The sequence below is a fragment of the Panthera onca genome, chromosome D3 (genome assembly GCF_046562875.1).
Source record: "Panthera onca isolate mPanOnc1 chromosome D3, mPanOnc1 haplotype 2, whole genome shotgun sequence".
NCBI lineage: Eukaryota > Metazoa > Chordata > Mammalia > Carnivora > Felidae > Panthera > Panthera onca.
The window spans coordinates 6,832,780-6,852,347 of NC_138350.1; the positions used below are offsets into that span (position 1 = coordinate 6,832,780).

The 19,568-nt window shown below is 41.0% G+C and overlaps 1 protein-coding gene across 2 annotated transcripts in view; it reads left to right on the forward strand.

The window, feature by feature from the left end:
- Positions 1 to 19,197, forward strand: part of ANAPC5 (anaphase promoting complex subunit 5) — a 43,823-nt gene extending 24,626 nt beyond the window's left edge. Inside the window, exons 10-17 of one of the 2 annotated variants that reach the window (XM_078435831.2) lie at positions 506 to 687; positions 1,755 to 1,890; positions 6,001 to 6,075; positions 8,799 to 8,920; positions 9,387 to 9,494; positions 9,578 to 9,725; positions 18,310 to 18,472; positions 18,874 to 19,197. In XM_078435831.2, coding sequence (XP_078291957.1) covers positions 506 to 687; positions 1,755 to 1,890; positions 6,001 to 6,075; positions 8,799 to 8,920; positions 9,387 to 9,494; positions 9,578 to 9,725; positions 18,310 to 18,472; positions 18,874 to 19,085 — 1,146 coding nt within the window. In that variant the 3' untranslated portion in view covers positions 19,086 to 19,197. The remainder of the gene's footprint in view (positions 1 to 505; positions 688 to 1,754; positions 1,891 to 6,000; positions 6,076 to 8,798; positions 8,921 to 9,386; positions 9,495 to 9,577; positions 9,726 to 18,309; positions 18,473 to 18,873) is intronic. The other variant, XM_078435832.2, reaches the window with a different exon arrangement.
- Positions 19,198 to 19,568: the final 371 nt, after the last annotated feature.

A 19,568-nucleotide genomic window follows, 5' to 3' on the forward strand; every position in this document is an offset into this window, starting at 1 on the left:
ACTTTTTTAAGTTGTGCTTTCATCTTTGAAAATTATACCAGGAATTAATGAAAAGATAATTATGCTCATAATTAGGCATCCTTTAAAAAGTCTCCTACTCCATAATGTTCCCAGCACTGTTTGACACATACTGTTTTATTTTAATTCTTAGAATATTTTTTTATGATAGGGTCGATACCCATTTTGCAGATGAGGAAGCTGAGGCTGGCTAAGAAGCTAACTGACCCTTAGGTCACAGAATAAATAGCAGAGAAAGTGTTTAAGTCCAAGCCCCTTTTATGTCAAAGCCCTGGCTCTTCCAGGTCTACCATCCGCCTCTCTTCCAGCTCCAGTTTTTCGGGAGCACATTTCATATGGGTTAGGGTCAGGCTGTAGATACTTTCCTTTTAAATAATGCTGTCGGTTTACATGTGCTGAAACGTGAAATATGCCAAATTTCTGAAGAGCAAAACAAATTCTGTCATGTAATCTCTACCTTTCATCATGGGTACATCTGTCCCCTTAGTACCTTGCCTCCCTGGGAATCCAGTCCCTCGTTCAGCAGAGGGCTTTTGCTGGGAAGACGGCAAACAAACTGATGGATGCCCTTAAGGACTCTGACCTCCTGCACTGGAAACACAGCCTGTCAGAGCTCATCGATATCAGCATTGCACAGAAAACAGCCATCTGGAGACTCTATGGCCGCAGGTGGGTCTTCAAGCCGACTGTCTAGGCCGAAGGGGCCATCCTTCCAGCTATGAGCAGAAGCTAGCAGAGTGGTTCTGTGAAAGGCCAAATGGGCAAGTCATTTCCGCCTTTGATGAAAGTTGTTCGTGCAGGGGATTAAAGAAAATGCTTATAGTTTTAAAACACTTTATACTTTGCACAAACTTTGTAGAGTTCTTCCCTATGCTCATTCATATTTACTCCTCCCAACTGCTCTGTGAGGTCACTGGTCATTGAGCTCTCAGGTTCACACATCTGATCTGCCCAAGATCACAGATGTCATTAGCAAGTGACAGAGCCAAGGCTGAGACCCAGGTGGTCTGGCTCCAAGCACCATGCCCCTGTGATCTGGGATGGGAATCTCTGGAATGTCGCTTCCTGTCCATGGGAGGCATGAGCCACATTTGCTCAGGTTGGGCTTCCCCGTTATCCAAGGTGTGTTCTCTGAAGTATCTTTAGTCCCAGGTTTAATTTTCCATTTGGCCTCCTTTAGCTTGGAAATCACCTTCTTGAACCAGGTTTTTAATCCTGGAGCCCTGTCACTACCTCACCTCCCACCTAGACAGTCTGCTCTTTCTAGGAATTTGCTAATGAAAGGAAGTGCCTCCTTCAGCAGTCTTGTTTTTGTGCTCGAGATGATTTTTTGGCATGATGCGCTCTGAGACAGCTGCGAACACTGGCCACTGCTTGCATTGCCGGAGCAGATGGTGCCAGGATGGCATCGGGTCTGAATTTATCCGTGAAAACTAATTAACACACTGTGACCACAGGGAAAATTAGAGGCAGTTGGGGGGGGTCTACGGCTTGGAACTTCCGGTTGTACCATAACCTCTCCATGTTTCCTTTGGGGCTGCACACTCAGGGTGCTTTTCTGCTTTCTCTGTGCTGAGGGCAGGAGGGCGGACGGTGGGAGGCAGCTGCTCCCGTGAAGCCAGAGCCTGCAGAGGGCCTTAGCTCCCTTCCATTCCCACTCAAGGAGTTGTGGGGTGTGGCTGAGGGGAGCCTGGGGCTCTCGACTGAAGGGAATTCCTTCCCGTGTCCTCGCCCAGCACCATGGCGCTGCAGCAAGCCCAGATGTTGCTGAGCATGAACAGCCTGGAGGCGGTGAATGCGGGTGTGCAGCAGAACAACACAGAGTCGTTTGCCGTCGCCCTCTGCCACCTCGCAGAGCTGCACGCAGAGCAGGTAGGCTGGTGGCTGGGCCTCCGTGCTCCCGGAGCAGTGGGGGTTCTGCCGTCTCTTTCCTCTGCTGCTGGGGAAAAGCACTGGGTATGTCTTGGACAGGTCTGGTTGGATGCAGGGGGCAGAAAGGGTAAAATCCCGTCAATGGAGATGGACTGGGTGTGGAGTCTACAAAGCTTGTTGAACTTGGGATCTCTTGTGGCATCGGCAAGGAGAATAAGAGGTCAGCTGTTTCTATGTCACAATTGGAATAAAAAGGAGTCTTTGAAACCTAAGGTAGTAGAGCTATGTATGTTTATAGGAGCTGGGAAAGCATAGTAGAAGTATTGCTGAAATGATAATAGCTAATGTTTCATGTACCTTTGTTCTGTGCCAGGCCCTGTGCTTGGTTTTTTACTTGCATTATCTTACTGAATTCTTATAATAGCACCATTATTCTCAGCCTTATTAGTCTCCCTATTTCACAGAACAAGAAACTGAGATCCAGGGAGCTAAGTCCTATATCTACACCAGTTAATGTTAAGTCTCCAGCCCAAGTCTGATTGGCTCCTAAGAAGGACGGTGGGAATTGGATGTAACCTTGTAATTTTACAGGATTGTGTTTATAGGGGATTGATTAAAGGGTTTGTCATGCTGCTCTAGGCTTTCTCTCTCCTTTGCTCCAAAATGTCTCCTTTCATGGGAAAGGAGTCAGGGAAACCTCTTACCCAAGCTCTGTATCTCAGTAAGCACTGCCTTGGCTATAAGTGCATTTCCTTGATCATATAACATTTTTCCACTTCTCTGTGGCGTCCATTATTGTTAGGTTGTATGATAGCACTCAGTATTCCCTAATCTGCAGCCTGAGGATCTATGGATGGTGTCCACCCTTTCAGAAGTCTATAAATACTTCCCTCCACTAAACTTATTTTAGCATTTTACTATCCTTTCGGTATCTCTGGAGACACAGGGGATGGATGGACTCTGGCTGATGGGTCCCACATGCACCTTCATCAGCTGCCTTCTTCCTGCACCTGGGAAGCATCACCCACACTTTCTGACAGCAAAACAGCTGCCAGCTAGCTGCACTTGCCATTTGCTTTCCCCAGGAATCTGCACGTTCATCTCATTCTTGGTTCTCCCCCACCCGTTTAATGACACTGGAACCTCTTTAACATCTCTTTTCCTCTCCTGGTACCATGGTTAAGTGGAGCAACTGGTAATGAATGAATCAGTGAACCTTTAGTTAAGGTTTGGTGTGAGCCTCGTGCGACTTTTTTTCCCCAACAACTTCATTGAGATATAATTCACATGCCACTTTAAGTTTTCCCATATGGCTATTTGAAGTCAGATTCTCCCCACCAACCCCAGCCTTACACAGTGGATAACTTCCTTTCAATTCCCTTTGAGTTATGTAGGATAGAAATGTTTTTTTTTTTCTTCTGGACTGAAAATCTACTTAAAAAAATCTTGGTCTTGGCTCAATGTCTAAACCCTGAAGCTTTCTCCAAGGCCAATTATTAGACGTCTATGATTTTTCCTGGGGGATTTTTCTTGCTGTTGGATCTGTATTAGTATTTCCATCTTCATCTCCCTTATATCCCTAGGCTTATGTGAAAAACCTGCTGACCCATCATTGCCTGGCTCCAGTGGCCAGGATGTGTTGGGGAACTTTAGTATTGCACAGCTACAACATAGGCAGTGGCTTCTTCTTTTTTAAAAAAAGTTTTATTAATGTTTCTTTGTTTTTGAGAGAGAGAGAGAGAGAGAAACAGATTGTGAGCGGGGGAGGGGCAGAGAGGGGGAGATACAGAATCCGAAGCAGGCTCCAGGCTCTGCGCTGTCCACATGGAGCCCTATGTGGGGCTTGAACCCATGAGCCGTGAGATCATGACCTGAGCCGTAGTCAGATGCTTAACCGACTGAGCCACCCAGGGCTCCTAGGCAGTGGCTTCTTAATTTCAATTCAGTCTCCTCCCGCCTTCTCCTCAATCTGTCTTGGAAAGACTTTTCTAGTGTTAGAACATCAACCAGGTAGCTGTACCCACAGGGCTGATGATTGTCGCATTTTTAATTATACACGTTAGGGAGGCACCTGTGAAACTGAGTTGGCCAACTGTGGAGAAGACAGCTTTATCATGAATCTCCATTTGCTCTTTTATTTCCTTTATGTGTGCTTCGAATTGTGTTCTGAAATTGACCTCCAAATAAACTGGGTGCTGCTGTACTTTGGTATGGCCATGACTTGGGTGTGAGTGAACCTACAAAAAAGTTATAGGGTCTGAATTGCAGTTCCTAACCTTCCTCCTGTAACCCAGAGGAAGTACTAAGACAGCCAGCCTCTTGCTCTTTTTGTGTGATTCTAGACCATCTGGTATTCTTCTTCCAGCCTAAGGAGAGGCAGGTCACAGTGGGGGTGTTTTGGGGGATACTGCAATGTGTCTCTCTACTTGGCCTATGGTTTTGACAACCCACCTCGATCCGCATGCCCAACTCCCTCTGGCAGTCAGTGGAAATAACTGGCAAGACTGGCCAGTTAAAAGTCCTAAGAATAAAAAGATTATTGATGTTTTATTATAATTCAGTGTAATTTCTACTTAATTTACTTCAAATAAAAGTTCACTTTTGGTCTAACTGAGCTTCTCTGTAGACAGAAGGTATATCATCTAATCAGAGGATTAGGACACATTGAAAAGCTTTTGGAGTCAATAAGAAACATTGCAGGAACATAAGGGTATAAAAAAAAGATGAATATGTATTCACAGAAAAAATATAAATGACCAGAGAACATGTAAAATTTTCAATCTAGTCATTAAAGAAATTCATATTAATACAGTGAAATACTAGTTTCACCAAATAGGCAATGCTTAAAAATTGTGGTAGGAGAAAGACATAGAAGGCTGTTATGAAAGTTCTTGGTACATTTCCGGAGGGTAGTTTAGCACTGTGTATCAAAGGGCTTAGGAGTGCCTACCATTTGACCAGCCAGTTCCACTTCAAAGGTCTTATCCTAAGGAAAGGACTGGACAAGTGGACAGTTACACAAAGGTGTGTGCACCAGGATATTCGCTGTAGCATCCTTAAAATGGAAAAAATTAGTGGGGCGCCTGGGTGGCGCAGTCGGTTAAGCGTCCGACTTCAGCCAGGTCACGATCTCGTGGTCTGTGAGTTCGAGCCCCGCGTCAGGCTCTGGGCTGATGGCTCGGAGCCTGGAGCCTGTTTCAGATTCTGTGTCTCCCTCTCTCTCTGCCCCTCCCCCGTTCATGCTCTGTCTCTCTCTGTCCCAAAAATAAATAAAAAAACGTTGAAAAAAAAAAAATTAAAAAAAAAAAAAATGGAAAAAATTAGAAACGACCAAACTATCCCAAACTAGGAGGTCATTTAGATGTATCATAGTTCATTTACCTAATAAAATACTATGATGATATAACTTTGTATTTGTTAACACTGGAAAGATTGATTCAGTCAAAAAATATGCCTACCATGTAGTAAACAGTGTTCTAGGTAATTTACAAAAATAGCATGTATGCCTTTTTTTAGAATATGTGTATGTTTTTATTTATGTGCATAAGAGAAGTTTAGAAGGATATGTGCCCAAACATTCCTGTGATTATCTTTGGTGAAATTAAAATTGGCCTTTTTCTTATTGTTTACATGTATTTTGTAAGTTTTTTTCCTAGAGTGAACATGCATTCGTTACATGTGTAATTAAAAAAAAAATTTAGGGGGTGGCTCATCAGTTAAATATCCAACTTTGGCTCAGGTCATATTCTCACGGTTGGTGAGTTCAAGCCCCACGTCGGGCTCTGTGCTGACAGCCAAGAGCTTGGACCCTGCTTTAGACTCTGTGCTTCCCTCTTTCTCTGCCCCTCCCCCACCCACTCTCTGTCTCTCCCTCTCTCTCAAAAATGAATAAGCGTTAAAAAAAATTAAAAAAAAATTTTAATGAACAAAATATACTAGAACCTAAAAAAAAAAAAAAAAAAAATGACCCCCTGATGTATGACAGTCTCTGCTTCATGTCTTCCAGGGTGCTGTACCACAAGCAGGTGAATCATAGCAACATCCTATGAGTGGTGTAGCCGATGTAGTTTCAACACAGGTGTGTTCATCAGTTCGTGTGTTTCCATTTAGGGCTGTTTTGCTGCAGCTTCGGAAGTGTTGAAGCACTTGAAGGAACGATTCCCGCCGAATAGTCAGCATGCCCAGGTAATCTGACTTTTGCATGGCATCCGATTTATTTCTGAGGAGACCGTTTTTACTGTATTGTTGTCAGAGTGGAATATTTTAAGGCTTCCTCTCGGTTTCTTGTGTCTTGGTTCCTTTCTGTGTTACCTGTGCATTGAGGTCAATATAGATGCATACCAGCCTCTAAGCTCTGTGCAAGGCAGAGAATGGGCGCCTGGGTGGCTTAGTCATTTGAGTGTTTGACTCTTGATTTTGGCTCAGGTCATGATCTCAGGATTTGAGGGATTGAGCCCCGCATCGGGCTCCATGCTGATAGCACAGGGGCTGCTTGGGATTCTCTCTCTCCCTGTCTGCCTCTCCCACACTTGCTCTCTCTCTCTCTCTCTCTCTCTCTCTCTCAAAATAAATAAATAAACTTTAAAAAAATAAAAAGAAGGCAGAGGGATGCATGGGTGGCTCAGTTGGTTAAGTGTTTGACTTTGGCTCAGGTCATGATCTCACAGTTCTTGAGTGTGAGCCCCATGTTGGGCTCTGTGCCGACAGCTCAGAGCCTGGAGCCTGCTTGGGATTCTGTGTCTCCCTCTCTCTGCCCCTCTCCCACTTGCGTGCATGCACATGTGCGCTCACTCGCTCTCTCCCTCTCCCTCTCTCAAGAATAAGCAAATATTAAAAAAAAAAAAAAGGCAGAAAAATAAACTCTGATACAAGATTTAAAGATTTATTTAGGGAACTTTTTTTCTCTCTGTCTTCATGGTTTTAAGTTTGTATTCCTTATATCTCTAACTGTGTGGAAATAAGAAAAGAAAATCATCCATGTCCATGGACAGATCAAGAATTAGGTCTCAGTTTGGTGCTGTGTCTCTTACTTGGCAACTCTAATCTCTTCCTCCCGGAATTAAATAACCTTTGGGAAGATGTTGTGCCCAGAGGGAATTGAATTAATTTTATAAAGCAGTCCCAGGCCCTGTGTTCCTTATTGCACTTTATCTATCTCTAATGGGGCTGAAAAACCTGTTACAGGAGCCCCTTCTTCTTCCCTCCCTTTCCAAGTTTAGTCTTCAATGGATTAGAGAATTTGAAATCTTAAGAGACCATGGCCTGGGAGTCTCCTAGTGCTGGTCACTGAGGCTGCCACTCCCACAGGTTGTTGGCTCCATGGCATTAGCTATAGTGTGGGTGCCCCTCTGCGTGTGAAGTGTGCTTGGGCCTCATCGCTGCCTTCAGCAGGCTATGATCTGAATTCAAAGTGCCCAGCTGGGAAGGTGGTCTGCACATAAGATAGAAGATGGGAGATGATAGCTCCTAAGGATGATGTGGGAACGAAAGAATTAAGGTGGTTCTGTGGCAGTGCTAATGCAATGGAACGGTTTTGGTGACAGTTCTAGCTGTTGAAGAAAAAAAAAAAGGCAATTCACAGTTCACAGAAAAAACATATATGGCCAGTAGGTATATGACAAGATGCTCGGTCTGGCTGGCAGTCAGGGAAATACCAGACAACAGTAATGAGATATTTCATACCTATCAGATTGGCCAAAGGTAGAATATCTGACAGTACCAAGTGTTGGCAAGGATATTACTGGTGGGAAGTATAAATTGGTATAACCCACTTGAAGAACAAATGGGCACTGTATTGAATTGAAGTTGTGTATGTCCTCCACCCATGTTTCCACTGCTTGCTGTAGACCTGACATAAACTCTTGCACCAGCAGAGATGCACGAGAATGTTGATTGCAGCATTGTTCAGAAGAGTGAAAAATTGGCACTAAATACTCATCATTGTGAGAACAGATATTCGTATAATTGAGAACTATTCGTTAGTGGAAAGGATGAACTAGAGCTACTTGTATTAACATGTGTAAGTCTGGGGGGTGGGAGGGAGGGGAAAGTGGGTGATGGACATTGAGGAGGGCACCTGTTGGGATGAGCACTGGGTGTTGTATGGAAACCAATTTGACAATAAATTTCATATTGAATAAACACACACACACACACACACACACACACACACACACACAAAACTTGTGTAAGTCCCAGAAAAATACTGTTGAGCTTAAGAGCAAGTTGTCAAAGGATACATAAAGTACAGCAGTATTTACTTTCTGCAAAATTTAAAAACCTACAAGATCATACTATATATTGTTTAAGGGTAAGAAAATATGCTGTAATAGTATAAAAACATGAATGGGAATGATAAACACCAAATCAGGTGCTTACTTTGGTTTTATTTATTTATTTGTCTGTTTGTTTTTGAGAGAGAGAAAAAGAAGGCGCCAGTGAGCAAGGGGCAGAGAAAGAGAGAATCTCAGGAGGGGCAGAGAGAGACATAGAGAGAGACAGAGGGAGAGGGAGAGAGAGACAGAGAGAAGCGGGGCTCGTGTTTACCCAATGCGGGACTCAAACTCACAAACCATTAGATCATGACCTGAGCTGAAGTCAGACACTTAACAACTGAGACACCCAGGTGCCCCAGGTGCTTACTTTGGATAAAGAAAGAGAGGAATGGAATTTGCAAAAGACTTTGTTAGTATGCAGTAATATCTGAAGCAAATCAAAATGTTGTGTTTTGACAAAGTTGGTGATTGGCACACATGTGTTTGTTACTTCATTCTTAGGGCTTTTTTACATCCTTGAAATATTTATAAAAAATTTTTAAATCTCAAAAATGTTGAAATATTTTTATATCTGTTGAATATTCAACGAGGTGAACACTTGCATTTTGTCCTCAATTTTTTTTTTCTTATTAGCTATGGATGCTATGTGATCAAAAAATACAGTTTGACAGAGCAATGAATGATGGCAAATACCATTTGGCTGATTCACTTGTTACAGGAATCACAGCTCTTAACAGCATAGAGGGTGTATACAGGTAAGAAACTTTGAAGATTCCAGCCCCAGAATAAGGTAGTTCTTAAATGGCTTTATTCTTATTTTTGTGTGTATTAATTTATTAACTTTAGCTTAGGAAAAAACTTTTTTTTCCTATTTATTACAGGAAATTAGAAAATACAGATGAGTAATAGGGAGAAAATAAGTATCACCCAGAGAAAATCACGAACATTCTAATATCTGTAATTCCAGACTTGTTTTTTTCTTGTGTGTGTGTGGGGGGGGTGCCGGGGGGGGGTGTATACACATGTGTTTACACACACACACACACACACACGCACACTTTTTTTTCTCCTCTTTTAACAAAAATTGTATCAGGCAAAGTTCTTCCCCTTGGAAGGTTTACAGTCTAATTGAGGAAGTAGATTGTAACCCTGAAAGTGACTATACTTGCAACCCTGGTAAAATATCAGCATAACCATTTGTTTATTTTGTTTCTGTGTCAGAAAAGCAATTGTACTACAAGCTCAGAACCAAATGTCAGAGGCGCACAAGCTTTTGCAAAAATTGTTGATTCATTGTCAGAAAATCAGGAATACAGAAATGGTGATCAGGTAAGGGAGGTCCCTTGAACATTTCCTACAGGTGGTCCTTTGTGCTGGATCTTCTCATCCCATGTCTTCCTCTTTGTGGGCAGTGTCCTGCTGTCTGTGGCCGAGCTATACTGGCGGTCTTCCTCCCCTACCATCGCGCTGCCTGTGCTCCTGCAGGCTCTGGCCCTCTCCAAGGAGTACCGGTTACAGTACTTGGCCTCCGAAACGGTGCTGAACTTGGCTTTTGCTCAGGTAAGCTGATCTCTGTTTTTATAGCACATATTTGTGCTCAAGAACTGCTTAGTCTGTTACTGCTTTTTGGTTTTGAAAGGGATAATAATGAGCTTTGACTTCTTAATACTGAAGTCTGGGAATACAGTCTCATTGTGTAAGCCCTCCAGGGAAGTCTGAAGCTGTGAACCTGGTGGCTATACCGAGCTGTGTATCTAATAAAGGGGATGCACCCATTCATCGAGGACACTTCATCATATTAATGATTTAGCTGGCCCAGAGCTCTGCTTGATTAACAAGGGGATAAATAAAGAAATGAGGAAGTTGTGTGTTCATTGAAAGGTTTTGGAAGTTAAAAGGTATTTTATGTTTGTTTACTGTCTCCCCCTGAGGAATGTAAAGGCCGTGAGAAAAGGGACTTTGTTTTCTCCTTGCTGTATCTTCTGGTACCTAGTAGGACCTCTACATAATAGGCTTTTAATAAATATTTATTGAATGAATGCGTTTTGAACTCTCTGGCGCTAGGAGAATTTACTAACTAAAGCAGAGATTTCCCAAACCATGCATTAGATTAATTAGGAAGGGGCACCTGCGTGGCTCAGTCCATTGAGTGTCGGACTCTTGATTTTGGCTCAGATCATGTTTTACATTATGGTTTGTGGGTTCAAGCCCTGCGTTGGGCTGGCTCTGTGCTGACATCGTGGAACCTGCTTGGGATTCTCTATCTTCCTGGTCTCTCTGTTCCTACCCTACTGGTGCTTTTTCCTTCTCTCTCAAAATAAATAAATAAACTTTACAGATAGAAAGAAAAGGGGCACCTGGGTGGCTCAGTTGGCTGAGCATCTGACTTCCGCTCAGGTCATGATTTCAAGGTTTGTGAGTTTGAGCCCCAGACAGCCTGTCAGTGCAGGGCCTGCTTCAGATCCTCTGTCCCCCTATCTCTCTGCCTCTTCCCTGCTTATGCTCTCTCTCTCTCTCTCAAAAAATAAACAAAACATTAAAAAAAAGAAGCAAGAAAAAAAATTGGGAAGATTTAAAAAATATCTACATATCTGGGGGCACCTGGGTGGCTCAGTTGGTTAAGTATCCGACTTCAGCTCAAGTCATGATCTTGCAGTTCCTGGTTCAAGTCCCACATCAGGCTCTCTGCTATGAGCACAGAGCCCGCTTTGGATCCTGATTGTGTCTCCCTCTTTCTCTGCCCCTCCTCCACTTGTGCTTTCCTTCTCTCAAAAATAAATAAACATTAAAAAAAAAATCTACATATCTGGCTTTGCCTTGAAACATGGAGTCAGAATCTCTAGGGAAGGAGCAGAGGACTCTAATCTGTTTTCCAGCTCTAGTGATTTTTTTTCTCAATTAAGATAAAATTCACGTAACATAAAATTTACCATTTTAATCATTTTAAAGGGTACAATTCAGTGGTTTTAAGAATATTTAAAGTGTTTTGCAGCCATCAACACTGTTTAATTTCAGAATATCTTCATCATTCTGAAAAGAAACCTGGACTCATTAAGTAGTAACTCCCATTAACCACCAAGCTACTTTCTGCCTCTGTGGGTTTGCCTGTTCCGGATCTTTCATATAAATAGAATCATACAATATCTGGCCTTATGTAGTCTGGCTTCTTCACTTCGTAAGATGTTTTCAGGGTTCATTCATGTTGAATGGGATGTTCAGCATGTGTCACTGCTTCATTCCTTTTATTATTTATTTATTCTTTTATTCCTTTATTTATTTTAAGTTTATTTATTTATTTTGAGAGAGAGAGTGCCAAAGAGAGGAGAGAGAGAATCCAAAGCAGACTCCACACTATCAGTGTGGAGCCTGAAGCGGGACTCAAACCCATGAACTGTGAGATCATGACCTGAGCTGAAATGAAGAGTGGGAAGCTTAACCGACTGAGCCACCCAGGTGCCCCGCTTCATTCCTTTTAATGGCTGAATAATACTCCATTGGATGTATAGACTACAGTTTGTCCATCAGTTGGTAGACATTTGGGTCAGCTATTATAAATAGCTGCTTTAAAAAATTATTTTAAATTGTTTATTTATTTAGAGAGAGAGGGAGAGAGAATATCCCAAGCAGGCTTTGCACTGTCAGCGCAGAGCCCAACTTGGAGCTAGATCCCACTAGATCCCACGAACTATGAGATCATGATCTGAGCTGAAGTCAAGAGTCAGATGCTTAACCAACTGAGCCACCCAGGTGCCCCTGAATAGCTGCTTTTAACATTCACATATAAGTTTTTGTGTAGTTACATGTTTTCATTTCTCTTGGATTTACTTAAGAGTAGAATTGCTGGGTCATGATAATTCCATATCTAACTTTTTGTGGAACCACCAAACTTCCACAGTGACTGCACCATCTCTTCTCACCAGCAATGTATGAAGGTTCCGGTTTTTCCATGTTCTTGCCAGTACTTGTTATTTTCCTTTTTTTTTTTTTTTTTTTTTGGTATTATACCCATCTGACTATAAAGTTCTATCTCATTGTGGTTTTGATTTGTATTTTTCTAATAACTCATGATATTGAGCATCTTTTTGTGTGCTCTTGGCCATTTGTATATATTCTTTGGAGACATGTCTAAGTCCTTTATCCACTTTTTAATTGGGTTATTGTCTTTTTGATGTTCAGTTGTAAGATTGTTTTGTATATTCTGAATACTAGACCCTTGTCAGATATATGATTTGGAAATATGTTCTTTTCTCGGGGTTGTCTTTTTACTTTCTTGATCATGTCCTTTGATGCACTAAAGTTTTAAAATTTGATGAAATCTAATTTATCCTTTTTTTTCTTTTGCTGCTTGTGCTTTTTTTTTTTAAGTTCTTTGGTTTTTGTTTTTTTGGTTTACTTATTTTTGAGAGAGAGAGAGAAAGACAGAGCACAGGCAGGGGAGGGCCAGGGAGAGAGGGAGACACAGAATCCAAAGCAGGCTCCAGGCTGTGAGCTGTCAGCACAGAGCCTCTCAGAGCCTGACACGGGGATTGAACTCATGAGCCATGAGATCATGACCTGAACTGAAGTCAGAACTCAACTGACTGAGCCATCCATGCACCCCTGTTGCTTGTGCTTTTGATGTTCTCCTTAAGAAACTGTTGCTTAATCCAAGTTCACAAAGATTTATACTTATGTTTCCTTCTAAGGTTTTGAATAGTTTTAGCTCTTCCATTTAGGTCTTTGATCAATTTAGAGTTAATTTTTTTTAAGTTTATTTATTTATTTTGAGAGCGGGAGAGAGCAGGGGAGGGGCAGAGAGAGAGGGGAGGGAGAATCCCAAGCAAACAAACCCTAAGATCATGACCCAAGCTAAAATCAGGATTCAGATGCCCAACCAACTGAGCCACCCAAGTGCCCTATTTTTGAGTTAATTTTTATATATGGTGTGAGGTAGGAGTCCAGCTTTATTCTTTCACATATGGATATCCCGGTGTCAAAGCACTACTTGTTGAAAACACTGTTATTTTCCCATTGAGTAGTCTTGGCATCCATGTCAAAAATATTGATCATTAATGTATGGGTTTATTTCTGCACTCTCAGTTCTATTCCATTGATGTGTCCTTATGATAATACTACACTGTTTGATTATTATATCTTTATAGTAAATTTAAAATTAGGATGGAAGTAAGAGTTCTCTAATTTTGTGCTTCTTTTTTCAAGATCATTTTGGCTGTTGGTATTCTCTTGCAATTCCATATGAATTTTAGAATATCTTGTCCATTTCAGTAAAAATAGTATTTAGAGTTTTGATAAGGAATGTGTTCAATCTGTAGATGAATTTGGAGAGTGTTACCATCTTCACACTATTAAATCTTCCAGTCCATTAACACAGGCTGTCTTTTTTTTTAGGTCTTCTTTAATTTCTTTTTCTTTTTTTTTTTTTTTTTTTTTTTAAGTTTACTTACTTATTTTGAGGCAGGGAGGAGCAGAGAGAGAGGAAGGGAGAGAGAGAATCCTAAGCAGGTTCTTTGCTGCCAGCGCAGAGCCCAGTGTGGGGATCGAACTCATGAACCATGAGATCATGATCTGAGCCAAAATCAGGAGTTGGATGCTTAACGAGCTGAGTCACCCAGGTGCCCTAGGTCTTCTTTTTAGTTTTTTATTTTATTTATTTATTTTGAGAGGAGAGAGAGCAAGCAGGGGAGGGGCAGAGAGAGAGAGAATCCCAAGCAGGCTCCACACTGTTAGTGCAGAGCCCGATGCAGGGCTTGAACACACGGATTGTGAGATCATGACCTGAGCTGAAATCAAGAGTTGGATGCTTAACCGACTGAGCCATCCAGGTGCTCCCCCCACCCCCCAGGTCTTCTTTCATGTCTTCAATAGTGTCTTCTAGTTTTCAGTGTACAATTCTTACAGTTTCTTAGCTAAATTTATTCTTAAGTATTTTATTCTTTTTGATGCTATCATAAATGGAATTTTAAAAATTAATTTTATTTTTGGATTGTTCATTGCTAGTGTATATTGATCTTACATCCTGCAACTTTGCTGAACTTGTTTATTAGCTGTTACAGGTTTTTAAGGATTCTTTAGAAGTTTTCTGTATATAAGATCATGTAACTCTGCAAATACAGAGTTTTACTTCTTCCATTGCAATTTGAATGCCTTTCATTTCTTTTTCTTGCCCAATTGCCCCATGTAGAACTTTCAGAACAGTGCTGAATAGAAGTGGCAAGAATGTACATACTTGTTTTTGCTCCTGATCTTAGGGGCATGATTTCAGTCTTTCATTTTTTTTTTTTTTTCTGTTAATGTACTTTATTTATTTATTTATTTATTTATTTAGTATATGAAATTTATTGTCAAATTGGTTTCCATACAACACCCAGTGCTCATCCCAAAAGATGCCCTCTTCAATGCCCATCACCTCCCCTCCTCTCCCTCCCACCCCCCATCAACCCTCAGTTTGTTCTCAGTTTTTAAGAGTCTCTTATGCTTTAGCTCTCTCCCACTCTAACCTCTTTTTTTTTTTTTTTTCTTCCCCTCCCCCATGGATTTCTGTTAAGTTTCTCAGGATCCACATAAGAGTGAAAACATATGGTATCTGTCTTTCTCTGTATGGCTTATTTCACTTAGCATCACACTCTCCAGTTCCATCCACGTTGCTACAAAGGGCCATATTTCATTCTTTCTCATTGCCATGTAGTACTCCATTGTGTATATAAACCACAGTTTCTTTATCCATTCATCAATTGATGGACATTTAGGCTCTTTCCATCATTTGGCTATTGTTGAGAGTGCTGCTATAAACATTGGGGTACAAGTGCCCCTATGCATCAGTACTCCTGTATCCCTTGGGTAAATTCCTAGCAGTGCTACTGCTGGGTCATAGGGTAGGTCTATTTTTAATTTTTTGAAGAACCTCCACACTGTTTTCCAGAGCAGCTGCACCAGTTTGCATTCCCACCAACAATGCAAGAGGGTTCCCGTTTCTCCACATCCTCTCCAGCATCTATAGTCTCCTGATTTGTTCATTTTGGCCACTCTGACTGGCGTGAGGTGATATCTGAGTGTGGTTTTGATTTGTATTTCCCTGATGAGGAGCGACGTTGAGCATCTTTTCATGTGCCTGTTGGCCATCTGGATATCTTCTTTAGAGAAGTGTCTATTCATGTTTTCTGCCCATTTCTTCACTGGATTATTTGTTTTTTGGGTGTGGAGTTTGGTGAGCTCTTTATAGATTTTGGATACTAGCCCTTTGTCTGATATGTCATTTGCAAATATCTTTTCCCATTCCGTTGGTTGCCTTTTAGTTTTGTTGATTGTTTCCTTTGCTGTGCAGAAGCTTTTTATCTTCATAAGGTCCCAGTAATTCATTTTTGCTTTTAATTCCCTTGCCTTTGGGGACGTGTCGAGTAAGAGATTGCTATGGCTGAGGTCAGAGAGGTCTTTTCCTGCTTTCTCCTCTAGGGTTTTGATGGTTTCCTGTCTCACATTCAGGTCCTTTATTAGTTTTGAGTTTATTTTTGTGAATGGTGTAAGGAAGTGGTCTAGTTTCATTCTTCTGCATGTTGCTGTCCAGTTCTCCCAGCACCATTTGTTAAAGAGACTGTCTTTTTTCCATTGGATATTCTCTCCTGCTTTGTCAAAGATTAGTTGGCCATACTTTTGCGAGTCTAGTTCTGGGGTTTCTATTCTATTCTATTCCATTGGTCTATGTGTCTGTTTTTGTGCCAATACCATGCTGTCTTGATGATTACAGCTTTGTAGTAGAGGCTAAAGTCTGGGATTGTGATGCCTCCTTCTTTGGTCTTCTTCTTCAAAATTACTTTGGCTATTCGGGGCCTTTTGTGGTTCCATATGAATTTTAGGATTGCTTGTTCTAGCTTCGAGAAGAATGCTGGTGCAATTTTGATTGGGATTGCATTGAATGTGTAGATAGCTTTGGGTAGTATTGACATTTTAACAATACTTATTCTTCCAACCCATGAGCATGGAATGTTTTTCCATTTCTTTATATCTTCTTCAATTTCCTTCATAAGCTTTCTATAGTTTTCAGCATACAGATCTTGTACATCTTTGGTTAGATTTATTCCTAGGTATTTTATGCTTCTTGGTGCAATTGTGAATGGGATCAGTGTATTTGTCTTTCTGTTGCTTCATTATTAGTGTATAAGAATGCAACTGATTTCTGTACATTGATGTTGTATCCTGCAACTTTGCTGAATTCATGTATCAGTTCTATCAGACTTTTGGTGGAGTCTGTCGGATTTTCCATGTATAATATCATGTCATTTGCAAAAAGTGAAAGCTTGACTTCATCTTTGCCAATTTTGATGCCTTTGATTTCCTTTTGTTGTCTGATTGCTGATGCTAGCACTTCCAACACTATGTTAACAGCGGTGAGAGTGGACATCCTTCAGTCTTTCATTTTTAACTATGATGTTAACTGTGGATTTTGCATAGATGCACTGGTACTAAGTTGAGGAAGTTCCCTTCTACTCCTGAATATTTTTATCATGAAAAGCTGTTGGGGTTTTGTGAAATGCTTTTTCTATATCAATTGAGTAGATCATGTGGTATTTTTCCTTTATTCTATTAATATTGTATATTACATTGATTTTTTCACATATTGAACTACTATTGCATTCTTGGGATAAATCCTACTTGATTATGATGTATGATTTTTTGTTTTTTTGAGAGAGTGAGTGGGGGATGGGCAAAGGGAGAGAGAATCTTAAGCAGGCTTCATGGCCAGCACAGACCCCAGTGTGGAGCTCGATGCAAGACTTGATCTCACAACTGTGAGATTATGACCTGAGCCAAAATCAAGAGTTAGACACTTCACCGACTGAGCCACCCAGGTGCCCCCGTGTATGATCCTTTTAATATGCTATTGGATTTGGTTTGCTAGTATTTGTTGAGGATTTTTGCATGTGTATTCATAAGGGATATTGGTCTGTAGTTTTCTTTCCTTATGATATCTTTATTTTGCTTTGGTATTAGGGTAACAGTGGCCTTACAAAGTGAGTTCCTTTCTCTTCTATTTTTGGAAGAATGAGAAGGATTGGTGTTAATTCTTCTTTAAATGTTTCGTAGAATTTACCAAGTTCTGTTCTTTGGTGTATATGTGTTTATAATTGTGTCTTCTTGATGAATTGACCCGTTAGCAGTATATAATGTCCTTTGTCTTTTGTAACAGTTTTTGACTTAAAGTCTGTTTTGTTTGATATAAGTGTAGTCACTCCAGCTATCTTCTGGCTACTGTTTGTATGGAGTATCTCTTATGTCCTTTTACTTTCAGCCTATTTGTGTCTTTTTTTTTTTTTAAGCCTGTTTGTGTCTTTTAACCAAGAGTGAGTCTCCTTGTAGATAGCATATAGTCAGATCATGTTTCTTTTAAATCTACTCTGCTTGGGGCGCCTGGGTGGCTCAATCGGTTAAGGGGCCAACTTCGGCTCAGGTCATGATCTCGCGGTCCGTGAGTTCGAGCCCTGCGTCGGGCCCTGTGCTGACAGCTCAGAGCCTGGAGCCTGTTTCAGATTCTGTGTCTCCCTCTCTCTGACCCTCCCCCATTCATGCTCTGCCTCTCTCTGTCTCAAAAATAAATAAACATTAAAAAAAAATTTAAATCTACTCTGCTAATCTCTGCTTTTTAACTGAAGAGTTTAATTCATTTATATTTAATGTAATTATAGATTTGAAAGGACTTCTATTTTGCTATTTTTTTCTATATATTTCTTATATCTTTTTTGTTCCTCGGTTCCTCCATTACTGTTTCTTTTGTGTTAAATGGATGTTTCTTGTTTATTTTACAGTATACTTTCGAGTTATTTCTTAGTGGTTCCCCTTCTCCCAATGATTCTTGCACAATAAGTTTAACACTTTGGAATTACCAAGCTAAAGGATATTGATTGTGAATGTTGTTGTAAAGACAAAAACCTTCCTATAGTGTGAATAACTACTACCTGCTATATCCATCATAATCTGAAGTCATATTGTCATACAGTGTTTTCTAGGAGTGTGGTGCATATTAAATGTAGTACATGTCGGGGAGAACATAAGCCAGACATGGCCATTCAGGAAAGAAGGTTCAGAAATGAAGCCTTTTCTGTAGTGGGCAGTGGGTGTGGGTAAGTACAGTACCACAATGTTTCTTTTTCAGCTCATCCTTGGAATCCCAGAACAGGCCTTAAGTCTTCTCCACATGGCCATTGAGCCCATCTTGGCTGACGGGGCTGTCCTAGACAAAGGCCGCGCCATGTTCTTGGTGGCCAAGTGCCAGGTGGCTTCAGCAGCTGCTTATGATCCACCAAAGAAAGCAGAAGGTAGGGAACCATACAAAGATTGCTATGCAATACTATTGCAGAAAAAAAATTAAATTTAGGACCCAGAAGAAGGAAGACATTAAATTTGGGATAGTATTTAAGTTCTCAAATACATGTTAAGATTTATGCAGTATTTAAAGTGCTTTGACATGCATGCTTGGTGTGAAGGTTGAGGGCAAGTGAATGATTATTTTAACCCTACAGAACCAAGTACCAGGCTGGAAATCAGGACTAAAGGCCTTTTTTAAAACCTCCCCCTAGTGTATTTTTTTCTTCTCAAAGAGTAGAGTATAAAAGTATCTCTGGTACATGTTAAACCAATGAAAGTAGATGTCAGGTTTTGAAAACTGTATGCAAAGTGTTGAGTTAAACATGTGTGCTTTTTTCCCATTTTCCGTCAGCTCTGGAGGCAGCCATTGAGAATCTCAATGAAGCCAAGAACTATTTTGCAAAGGTCGACTGCAAAGAGCAAATCAGAGATGTTGTTTACTTCCAGGCCAGACTCTACCACACCTTGGGGAAGACCCAGGAGAGGAACCGATGCGCGATGCTCTTCCGGCAGCTGCATCAGGAACTGCCCTCTCATGGGGTGCCCTTGATAAATCATCTCTAGTGAGAGCATCCCTGCTGGGCCGCTATACAGAATATAAGATTTTGGACTTCCCCTCCCTCCATGTAAATGATGTATTTGATGTCTGTCTTATCAATAAACTGCATTCTGATTAGTTTGTCTTATTTTGTTGCTAGAATATACATACTTGTTTTCTCCCTTTTCTTTTTGATAGCAAAAGATACCAACTTTTTGTTGATAAACAGCTGTTTTATTAATAAGCTATTACAAGTGTTAAAGGTTATGTTCTCTCTGGGCAAAGTTGCCAGTATCTTCTTAGGATCTGTGCACATTCTGCATCATCACAGGAGTTTGTATTTAGCACCTATGCTCAGACATCAGCTCTTCTGAGTATCGGCAGGTCTCTCCAGGGGGTCAGTGGAGGTTTCTCTAAGACTTAGATTTTCTTTCTGAAGCTTCCCTGCTTTGTTGGACTGAGCTGGGGGGTTGTGGTGGGCCTGTGTGTGCTTGTAAGCACATGTTGGT